The sequence below is a fragment of the Macaca fascicularis genome, chromosome 12, assembly GCF_037993035.2.
Source record: "Macaca fascicularis isolate 582-1 chromosome 12, T2T-MFA8v1.1".
NCBI lineage: Eukaryota > Metazoa > Chordata > Mammalia > Primates > Cercopithecidae > Macaca > Macaca fascicularis.
Window position 1 is genome coordinate 78307880 of NC_088386.1, and position 12147 is coordinate 78320026.

The 12147-nt window shown below is 32.1% G+C and overlaps 1 protein-coding gene across 2 annotated transcripts in view; it reads left to right on the forward strand.

Moving 5' to 3' along the window:
* The window catches only part of DNAJC10 (DnaJ heat shock protein family (Hsp40) member C10), a 54185-nt gene that overhangs the window by 13531 nt on the left and 28507 nt on the right, over positions 1-12147 (forward strand). Inside the window, exons 8-13 of one of the 2 annotated variants that reach the window (XM_045367352.2) lie at positions 849-942; positions 2025-2102; positions 3573-3616; positions 7289-7426; positions 10949-11038; positions 11902-12015. In XM_045367352.2, coding sequence (XP_045223287.1) covers positions 849-942; positions 2025-2102; positions 3573-3616; positions 7289-7426; positions 10949-11038; positions 11902-12015 — 558 coding nt within the window. The remainder of the gene's footprint in view (positions 1-848; positions 943-2024; positions 2103-3572; positions 3617-7288; positions 7427-10948; positions 11039-11901; positions 12016-12147) is intronic. The other variant, XM_065525731.1, reaches the window with a different exon arrangement.

Here is a 12147-nt window from a genome sequence, read left to right on the forward strand (position 1 = left end):
CCGGCTAATTTTTTGTATTTTTAGTAGATATGGGGTTTCACTGTGTTAGCCAGGACGGTCTCTATCTCCTGACTTCATGATCCGCCCGCCTCGGCCTTCCAAAGTGCTGGGATTACAGGCGTGAGCCACCGCGCCTGGCCTGAATATTTTTAAACACCATTTCTTTGTGTTTTTGTTTTTGTTTTGAGATGGAGTCTCACTCTGTTGCCCAGGCTGGAGTGCAAGGGCGTGATCTCGGCTCACTGCAGCCTCTGCCTCCTGGGTTCAGGCAGTTCTGCCTCAGCCTCCCGAGTAGCTGGGACTACAGGCACCCGCTCCTACGCCTGGCTAATTTTTGTATTTTTAGTAGAGACGTTGGCCAGGCTGGTCTTGAACTCCTGACCTCAGGTGATAATGCCCACCTCAGCCTCCCAGAGTGCTGGGTTTAAAGGCGTGAGCCACGGTGCCCAGCCAAACACCATTGACTTTGCTATATTTTAAAATTAAATGTTTGCCAATTTCAGTTTCTGTCTTAAGGAACATAATTTATACAATATGTATATTGTATTTGCTAGTTTACAAAGTATTTTACAAGTATTGTCTCATTGAATGTAAAGCTCTGATATCTTTTTCCTTAGTTTCCAGTGATGAAACTGAAACCATTATAAATAGTATTATTAAAATATCTTCCATAGAATCTGTACTGTCAAGATCATCAGGATATCATTTGGAAATACATTCTACTATTGAGAAATAGGACTTTGCTGCATTATTCAAGAAAATATAAAAATCAAACTCTTTGGTATTATTTTTATTGAGTTTTTAAAAGAAAAAGTAAAAGATGTTTCTCTTCTTCCAAAAACCAATAGGCCCCAGTGAAATATCATGGAGACAGATCAAAGGAGAGTTTAGTGAGTTTTGCAATGCAGCATGTTAGAAGTACAGTGACAGAACTTTGGACAGGTAATTTTATTTTCTTAACTTGCTTGATTTTCAGGGTATTTTGAAATTAGTATTTTGTTTTTAATGGCAATATTAACATTTTGGTTATAGTATTGAAATTTTAAAGTGTCTTTTCCATGTTTCTTAGAAGGGAATTGTGTCATTTACTCTGAACTCTGCTGAATTTAACAAACTAGTTAGATTTGTACAGAAACTGAAACTATTGAGATATGGGAAATGGATATGAGATAGGGCTAGGGTAAAAAGACTTCTCTCAAAGTGCAACTAAATATTTTGTGATACAAGTGTTTCATTGCCTTTTTAAGTATGCTTTTCAGTCAGTAAATTCAAACCTATTCTGTTTAAAGTTTAAAAATGCTTCTAATCTTAGGCTTTTAACTCATTAACTGCCTTTAGGCAGATTAAGCTATCCAGGAAATAATAGTATTCGTGGCTCAAGATGTTCATTTTATTCGTTGAGTAAAGTTACATGTCAGAAACTATTAAATAGTAGGGCTGCAGTAGTAAAATACATAATCCTTGCCATCAGTGACTTCATTAGTGAGGAAAACATTAGTAAACAATTAAAATGCAATATAGTAACTATTGTTATAGAGCTTAAGGAAGCATAACATATGTAAAGCAACCCAGTTGGGGAAAAGAGAGTTAGAAAATACTTCTTGAAAGAAGTCATTTCTAATCTGTCATGAAAATGAATAGGAAACCTTAGGAGATCACTGTGTATTTGGGGAACTGGCAATACTTCATGAATCTGACAAAAAGATGAATAATTGGGTCAAGTGCTATGGAGAAATACAATATAGCTGGCTGAATAGGTAGACAAAGCTCAAGTCACAGGGGCCTAACTTGCCAATTTGAGTTTTTTTCTTAATGAAATAATGAATTTAGGTTTTATATGATGAAAAATTGGAGAGCCATTGAAGGAATTTGTCATACTCAAGAGTATCTTTGGAAAGATAACTGGTAAAACTCAGAGTGGATTAGAAGAGGGTGGGATTAGAAAGGAAAAATTACTTAGAAGACTGTTTCCATTAGTAAAGGAGTAATAGGTGATCAGAATTTGCTTTTTTTTTTTTTTTAAGGAAATTTTGTTAACTCCATACAAACTGCTTTTGCTGCTGGTATTGGCTGGCTGATCACTTTTTGTTCAAAAGGAGGAGGTAATATTTTTTAATTTTGCTGGAATGAAGAGAACATGACATTTAAATTTTCAGTGACAGTTTTAAGTATGCTACTATAATTAATTATTAAGTACTTGAAACTACAGTGTATGCCCAAGATTGCAATTGTTTTTCTTAATGAATATTTGCCTTTTTCATTATTTTACACGAGGTTATTATTCATTTTTTAATGTATTTTTTAATGTAATTTTACATTCAATTTTTTAATGTAATTCATTTTTGAATGTTCTTATGTTCAGTGGACCAGTTTTTCAGCTTAAATAGACTCATGATAAATTGTACCTTCAGGTAGCCACAGATGTTATTTGACAATTTGCAAAAATAACTAGTTGTTTACAGCTCTAACCCATCCCAAAATAATAATTTTTTGGAAATACGGACTTTGCTTCATGCTTATATATATATCTCTTAAACATACATAGATTTGCCTCATACAATTATATATTTGAAGATGACAGCTTCTTCTAGGAACCTTTCCTTGAATAAATTATGTTGAAAATTCAGTACTCTGCATAGCAAGCCACAAACTGTAACTGTGTTCAAACAGTGTGGTTGGTTAAAAATTGGTCCAAGATAACAAAATATTGTAACTCAATGTATTTGCATGTATTTAATCCCAACGTGAGTCTTTTCCCCACGTTTCATCTCTCAGCCTTCATGCTACTATATCGAAAAGATACTGCCTTTTAACTAAAATCAACCCATTACCCCATCCTGTAAGTCCTATGCTAGGAAGACACTGCCTTGCAGCAGAACATCAGCCTTAAACTTAACTAATCACCAAGGGATTTTGTCTCATTTTGGCCTATTGCCCAAATTTCTGTTCATCAAGAACAAAACTTCTTACACTCCCTGAGATTCTTTTACTTCTCACCTCAGGTAAATTGCTTTTCCCTGTCTTTGTAGGCTCTGTGATGCTATAGCTCTCTTTCTTCTAAATCTTCTCTCATTGTATTCTAGTGTTCATATTTACAGAACTTTCATAAAAATAGTGAAGGCACTATTTAAAGATTTTATTGTATTTTGAGGATCCTTTACATACTTTTATCAAATATCTGTTACATTTTATTTTCCCCCAATTATGAGATCTCTTGGGTAAAAGGGATTGTTGATAGGAGGAGAGATTGAGAGTATTATCCTAAAGAGAGAAAATTACTCTTTTCCTCTGTAGCTAGAAATCCTAGAAATTAAAGGGAGAGAATGAAAGAATGTGAGAGAGAGAGTGAGGGAGCGAGGGAGAGAGAGAGAGAGAGAATGTGTGTGTGTGTGTGTGTGTGTGTGTGTGTGTGTGTGTGTGTGTGTGTGTGTGTAAGTAGAAGGATTTTCATAGAGTCCAGCTCAATTAATTGCCTTCGAATGAACATGGTAATTTGGGGGAAAGGCAAATGCAAGTATTTTCATTAGGCTTCATAAAGGTAAAACTGCCTCATAAGGTTTTTTTGTCCCCAGATTGTTTGACTTCACAGACACGACTCAGGCTTAGTGGCATGTTGGTAAGCATCAATCATTTTGTAAAATTATATCACCATGTAAAGAAACACGTTTAGAAATTGATTTGAAACGTTTTCTTCCCTTGTTTCTTGAACATTTAACTCACCTATTTGTAATCTTATTTTCTGATGACTGTATTCATAGCTATGTGTTTTTTTCTGAATAATTAGCTACGTTCAATAAATTTTGACGTATTAATTCTAAGTGTCATTTACTTTTTAATTATTCTGCAATTTATAAAATTCCTCTTCAACTAAAGTTACATGTTAGTGTTTTTGTCATTTCCAAACTTTATTTTTTGTTTTCTTTTTTAGTCATTTTAAAATTTATTTCACTCTCATGTTAATGGCTTGGAAGTAGTCTGAGTGATGTTAATTTTTTAACACCATTGAAATACCCTTTGTGGCTTTGTGGCTTGACACTTTGTCAGTTGTGAAAATTGTGGAAATTCTTTGTGAGCTTGAATATAATAATGTCTTCTAAGTTAGGTATAATATTGTATTTATTAGATCAGATTTATTAATCATGTTATTTATTTTTGGACTGCATGATCTGTAATTTCTAAAAGGGATGTATTAAAATCTCTTTCAATCATTGATTTCTCTCTTACATTTCTGTCAGTTCTTCCTTTACATATTTTGACATATTGTTCGCAGCAGTATGAACATTATTATATCCTTTGGCAGCTATTTATTTCTCTTTGTGCATTATGGATTTTTTTTACACAAATTCTGTTTTATTTGATAATAAAATCACTAACTTAGTATGCTTTTGTTTCATTCCCTTTCCTTATTTCACCCTATGCCTAGGCCTTTAGTTTTTCAACACTACACATTAGAATCACCTGAGGAGATTTTAAAAATAATAAAAAAACAAAACCAGGTCCCTCAGATCAATTAAATCAAAATATTTGAGGGTGAGGACTGAGCATTAGTATCTTTGTTTTTTTTAATATTTGGTGATCGGAGTGATCGGCCTATATTTTTCCTTTTCAGTAAAGTCTGTGCGCTTTTAGCATCAAAGTTAGGCTGGCCTTTAAATGTGTTGGAAAGTATTCTCTTTTTTTCTCTTCTTTGGAAACAGTTTCTGTACAACTGGTGTTCTTTCTTTCTCAAAAAGAATTTTTTTTGGTAGAATTTATCAGGAAACCATCTGGGCCTGGAGTTGTCTTTGAATCTGTTTTTATAGACTTTTCTCCGATCTCTCTTGATTGATTGATTGATTGATTGATTGATTTTCTACTTCCTCTATTTGGTAAATTCTGTTTTTCTAAGACTTCATTCTTTCTACCAAATGTCTAAATGTATTGCTATAAAAATTGTACATAATGTCCTATTTTTTTATATCTGTAGTATCTATAGTGATGTTCTTTCTTACTTTCTGATCATATTTTTTTTGTGTGTGTCATCTGTTTTTATTCTTATTCTGTCCAAGGAGAGGTTTTTTAAGCTTTATAAGTCTTTTCAAAGTCTCAAGTTTTAGCTTTATTGATTTTTTTTTTTTTACTGCACGTTTCTTTATTTCATTGACTTAAGTACTGTATTTCCTTCCCTCAACTTTTTTATGATTTAATTTGCTGTTCTTGAATGATTAGTTCATTCATCTTCAGGCTTTCCTTTCTAATATATGAATTTAGATTGTAAATTAGTACAACTTTAGGTACATCTTCTATTTTGATATATGTAGTATTTTGATTAGCAGTTCAAAATATATTTTAATCTTCCATTTTTATTTCTCTTTGAATCACAGATTCTGTATTTTTTGTTCCCAATCATAAAGGGTATTTTTAAAAGTACTGTTGTTATTTTTTGGCTAGCTTAATTCTACCGTGGATAATGAACATGGATTCAGTTTTTTTAAGTGGTTAGGCTTTTTTCATGGCCCAATATGTGGTAAATTTTTATAAAATGTTTCATGTGCATTTGAAAATGAATCCTGTAATTCATAGGTGCACATTTCTATAAAATCAGTTGGGTCCAATTTGTTAGCTATGTTGATCAAATCCTCTAGATCTTAATAATTTTATTGTCTGCCTATTCTGTCAATAACAGAGAAGTGTCTTAATATCCTCTACTACTTTGTGGATATTTCTATTTCCTTTGTTTTCTGTCAATTTTTATTCATTTTGATGCTTTGTTATTAGGTAGATATTAATTTAGAATTGTATGTTTTCTTGGTGATTTGAATCTCTAACCTGATGAAATAACCCTCTTTATCTCCTTTCATGCCTTTTGCCTCCAAGTCTACCTTGACTGATACTAATATAGCTACACCAGCTTTCTTTTGTTTAATGTTGGCATTTTTCCATTTTTTACTGTCAGCCTTACTGTATCCTTATATTTATTAGCCTGCAATCAGCATGTAATTAGGTTTTGTATTTATCTAGTTGCCATTCTTTATTTTAGTCCATTTATATTTAATATTATTCCTGACATAGTTGGCTTTATACTTACCATCTTGTTAGTTTTATATCTGTCCTACCTGTTTTCTAGTCCTTTTTCCTTTTTGCTTCTTTTGGATTAATCAAGTGATTTTTAAAATTTCATTTCCCATCTCTACTAGATCTTTAGTTACCCATTCTTTTATTGTTCATTTAATGGGTACCCTAGAAATTTTGTACATGTATCCTGACTTACTCATTTGTTACCTAACGCAAGAGTACTAAACAAATTATTTTACTACCGCTGAAACTTTGCTGTTACATATTTTAATCAAATACTTTTTCTAAGTTCTATCTTAAATGCAGTTAAGTGAATACATCTTAAGTGTACAACTTAATTTTTACATATATATGCTCCCATGTAATACCACCTACATCAAGATCTATTCTTTCTTAGCTTTTAATTGTTTGTGATTTTTCTGAAGTTTCATTATGATGTACATAGGTCTGAGTTTCTTATTTATACTGATTGAGATTAACTGGACTTCTTTATCACTATAGCTGTGTTAATATCTTTCATCAGTTGTGGAAACCTGTCAGCTGTTATTTCACTTGTTTCTGTCTTATTCTCCCTTATCTTTCCAAGATCCCAGTTGAATGTATGTTAGAACTCTATTTGTTTACTAACTTGCCCAGTCCAAAAAATTTTTTCAGTAACTTAAGGTTCTGAGAAATGTACTTTTCATATAGGATTTTGGAGCTCACTAAAGGATTAGCTTAGCCGCTGTAAATGAAAACTGGGAAGATACTAATTTAAATGCACATTATAGACACATACAGAGAATGTCTCATAAACTGTATAATTATTAAAAGGATAGCCATAATGAAAAGTCTTAAACAGTAGTTTGGTTTATTTTCTTTAACCTGAAAGACTATTGGACAGCTCACTTTCTATAAAAATTGTAAATGTAGTTTTTTGTGGATTCGTAGAAATAATTATAAAAAGTAGATTTCCACTATTAGGGAAAAAACATTTCTCAAGTTACTAAGTACCATTTTTTGCACTTAATATTTCTAAGTTTATTAAGTAATTTATAATATTGGAAATATTGTCTACTTTCCAATATTTCTAATAATATTAGAAATCTACTTAACTTTGCTGTAGAACTAAGGCATGAAGTTTTAATTTTGTGGTAGAAAGATTGTGTTTTTAGCTAAGTAAAGGTCTAAATCCCTTTAACTTTTTGCCTCCTATTTACAACATGGTTTGTTTTCTGTTTCTTTTCCATTTTAGGATGGTCTTGTTAATGTAGGATGGATGGACTGTGCCACCCAGGATAACCTTTGTAAAAGCTTAGATATTACAACAAGTACTACTGCTTATTTTCCTCCTGGAGCCACTTTAAATAACAGAGAGAAAAACAGCATTTTGGTATGAATCACTTTAAACTAATTCCTTTACATATAATATACAAATGCACTCAAAAATAATATATTATTTTTGTAAGCAGTGAGCAAAGAAATGAACAATTTATATTATCTTGTGGAACCCTTATTTAGAACAGATATTTAATTTCTGAGATTCTTTTTAATACATGCTTCAGATTATAAAATTTAAGGATTATTTTTAAGCTGAAGATTACATTTCATTTAAAGTCATTACATCTTTACGTTTAAAATTACCTTACATTTAAAACCATTATATTTTTAAACCCCAAAAGTATGGAGTACATTCCTAGGTTATATGAAAGAGCATTTATGCCATGAGTTTTCATTGTTTTTGATTTAATTGTTTATTTTCTCTTTTTTGAGACGGAGTCTCACTCTTGTCACCCACTCTGTAGTGCGGTGACACAATCTCAGCTCAGTGCAACCTCTGCCTCCCAGGTTCAAGTGATTCTTCTGCCTCACCCTTCTGAGTAGCTGGGATTACAGGCACCCACCACCACACCTGGCTAATTTTTGTACTTTTAGTAGAGACAGGGTTTCACCATGTTGGGCAGGCTGGTCTTGAACTCCTGACCTCAGGTGATCTGCCCACCTCGGCCTCCCAGAGAGCTGGGATTACAGGCATGAGTCACCACTCCCAGCCTAATTGTTTATTTTCTAATGTTAAAAATATAGATCAGTGGTAGTTTTGGCTGGGGCCTAAGTATTTTTTCTAAAGTACCCCATGGGATTCTGGTGTAAACTCAGTTTTCACATCTACTAATGTGGCATACCTCCCTAAGTTTGAATGAGGAAACTGAGGCTCAATCTAGTTGTCAAGGAACTGAGATAAATAGTGGGATATTGGATGGGTCACTATGTAATCCCAAAAGAAAATAAGGACTCTGATAAGACAAATCTCCTTTAGTTTTCTCTCTGTATTTTAATTCTGTTTTTTTAGATGTTGATAAAGATAACATATACTCTTTTCAGAAATTCACATATGGCACAAAGCTGTATAAAGAAGATGCAAAATTCCCTAAAACCAAATCACTAATAGACAGCCACCATCAAATCTTGGTAAATACCCATCCAGATCTCTACTGACATATATACGCAATTATGACTTTGTGCCAGCAATTCTCTAGTTTATATCTGTGGCTGAAATCTCTGTTTTCCGCTCCAGATATATTATACACATGCACCTATATATATGTGTGTGGATGTGTGCATGTGCGCTTCTGTATTTATATGTATGTATGTACATACGTATATATCACTGCTCATTCAGTATCTCCCTTGGGATATTAGTCTGTGTCTCATATTTAAATGCCTATAACCATATTCCCAATATCCCCCCATAAATCTGCTTCATCCAGATTTTTCCCATATTATTTGATGAAAACTGTCCTTTATTATTCAGGCCAAATGCCCTGAATATTCTTGATTTCTTGCCCGTTATTCTTGATTTCTCTTTTTCTCATACCTTATAACGAATTCATCAAGAAAATCTATGGCTCTATCTTTAAAATGTGTTTATATGCGTAAAATGGATGGATGGATACAGATATGTAATTTTTCATAAATGGGATAATATAGTAGATTCTATTTTGTAATCTAGTTTTTTTCACTCAGTGTATCAGGAAAATACTTTCTTATTTAAAAATATACATTTTATATGCATACTTTATTATTTTATGAATGAATATGTATACATTATCCTTGAAGTAATTAATGATACCTGGGTGGTAAGTCATTGACTACATGTGACATACTTAGTTTAATCAGTTCTTTCTTGGTGTGTGTTTCTACTTTCTTAAGATTATAAGCAATGTTGTAATGAGCAATCTTGTGTATTTATCCTTGTGCACTTTTTTAGTTATCTTTTTAGAATGGGAGTGCTGTGGCCATTTTAAACTCAATTGGTATTGCCAGATTGCCCTCCAGAAAAGTTGTGCTAGTTTATTCTGTGCCATCAGTCCCCAAGGATTGCCTACACCCTGTCCAACAATAGAGCCTCTTGCCTTCAGTATTATAGTCTCTGGGCTTCATGATAGAAAATTGCAAGGTCAAAGACAGGAAACAGGAATGAATGACTCTGGAAATGTAATAACAGGGAATGGTGAATTAAACACTACTTATCCCTTCCAAAAGCATTCAGGTTTTGAAATATGAAACAGTATGCCAGCTAAATATATATGGTTGGTGGAATTAGAGGCTAGATAAGACAGCAGTCCTTTATAGGTATAAATATCAAATTCTCCTCTAACAGAAACAGGTTTATAATGAGGTTCTAGTAGATTAATCACTGCAAGTTTATATAGGCTGTGTAATAGGCATTTTAGTAAAATCTTCATAGTGAATAGGACTAAAGTGAATAAGCTGTAGAACTGAGGCGTGAAAGATTTGTTTTGGCATTTTAAGCTCTTTGGTAGCAGAGCTATTTCATATAGACCTCTAGGAATGTTTATGCTATAGATTTTTTTTTTTAAGTTTTAAGGAAAGAATCTTAGAAAAAAACCTGAATTTTTATTTTTATGTTGTACCTATTGTTTTTAGCCATATGTTTGTTCTCATGCCTAGCATGATTAAGCTGTGGATTCCATGATTGTTCGTACAAGTTTTTAATGAGTTTAAGGAATACTTAAACTGTTAAACATAGATGGTTCATAATTAAAGACATATATTAAACTCTGTTTTGTCACCTTTCATATACATTTTCTTGATATAACCATTGCTGCATTCTTTATAATAACAGCTGCTTCATTGAGAGAATCAGACCAGCAGGGAGAGAGAGTTCTATGACAAAAAAAAGTATGCTGAGGATAAAATATTGACAGAAATAAAGGAGATTTGTTAGAAGGGCCTTTTATACTCATTTGTGTTTTAAATAAGAGACTCAGGCCTAAAACAAGTTTAAGATAAGATCTGTATCATTATATTTTACTCTAAAAATTCCTAAGTGGTTTGGTTTTTAGATGAAAACCTCTATAATGAGCAATAAGATCCATTCCAATTTTCCAGTTTTAAGTTCCTCTTAATTAATCTTGATTATTCGTTGGGGAAAGAAGTGTCTTCGATAATCTATTCTTCTTCTTCTAGTGTAATAAAAATTCTTAAGTGAATGTGTAAAGCATTGGCATTCTGTAAAACATGGTTAGCATTAAAATTAAGCTAAACATAATGTTTTTCTTGATGATTGAGAGGTCACTCAGGATTATTCTGAGGATTTTTTTAGAATACACAGCATAATTAATTAAAAATTCCAGTTAATGCAACACCTTATAATGGAATTTATTGTATATCACTATTCAAGAAACAGCCTCATTATATAATATTTTTGATAATTGCCAAAATACACTTTTTTGTTTTTGAAAAAAGACATTTGGAATTGTTTGAAAAACTGTTTACCTTCTATAATCATTTTCCTAAAAATACTACATTGGAAATTGAAAAAACAAAAGAAAGATATCAAATATAATGAATATTTATTCAAAAAGATTACAATGTGATTTTCTTTTTCTAGTTTCTTAACTCATTGGATGCTAAAGAAATATATTTGGAAGTAATACATAATCTTCCAGATTTTGAACTACTTTCGGCAAACACACTAGAGGTAATGTTTTTATTAATAATGATAAATAGCAATGAACGTTGGTAACATTTCAAGTCTTAACATTTTAAAATCAGCATTTGTTTTATTCATCTCTAGAGAGAATTGAAAGTAGCAGTTTCAAAGGATTATATATTAGTCATTTGTAGGTTAAATTATAATTGGAGTTCTGGTGTTGCTAATTCAGGATAGATCTGTAGTTATGGAAAACCTACCCAGTCCTGAAGGTGGCCTTCAAAAGGAGCATGAGAAAAGGCAGAATTTTAATCACAGCAACTTTGGATCTGATTCGTAACTTTTTGTTCTTGCTTACAGAACAGATTATATTGATTACTAAGAAGAAGTATTCAGTTTATGGATAGAATGCTGAGAAATATTGCTTGTGGTAGAATCATTTTTTTTCTATTAGGTTGATGCAAAAGTAATTGAAGTTTTTGCCATTTAAAAGTACTGGCAAAAACCACAGTTACTTTTGCACAAAATGAAATACTTCCTAACCACGGATCTTTTGATACGGATCTTTTGAAGTCTGTATCACTACCAGATCTTATGTGTTAAGCCTGAAAAACTGACAACTTTGCCACCCAACTTTTTAGCTATATGCTGTTAAAATCATGTATTTGTTTTTGGCAGTCATCTACTTTAAGATTTTATAATTTAGTGGCTAACCCTTCTGGAATATTTGTTTATTTTACATAGCATTATTGTAAGTAAACTACAAAATAAGAGAATGAGTGGGTCCGAATTTTAGACAGTATTTTGAAATAATGGGTAGGGGAGGTAAAACTAACTTCAAGTCATAGAAATGAAGATTACAACCTTGAGAATTTCCCATCTCTGACATGTCCTTTCTTTATCACTTTTAGGATCGTTTGGCTCATCATCGGTGGCTCTTATTTTTTCATTTTGGAAAAAATGAAAATTCAAATGATCATGAGTTGAAAAAACTAAAAACTTTACTTAAAAATGATCATATTCAAGTAAGAAAAATGTATTCTGCCTAGCCTTCTGCTGGTGTACTTTAAATTTAACACATATAGTAATTAAATTTTAAATTACATAAAAAGTCTTATTTGAAATTATAAGAAGCCTATAAGTGTTTTTGGTCTTGA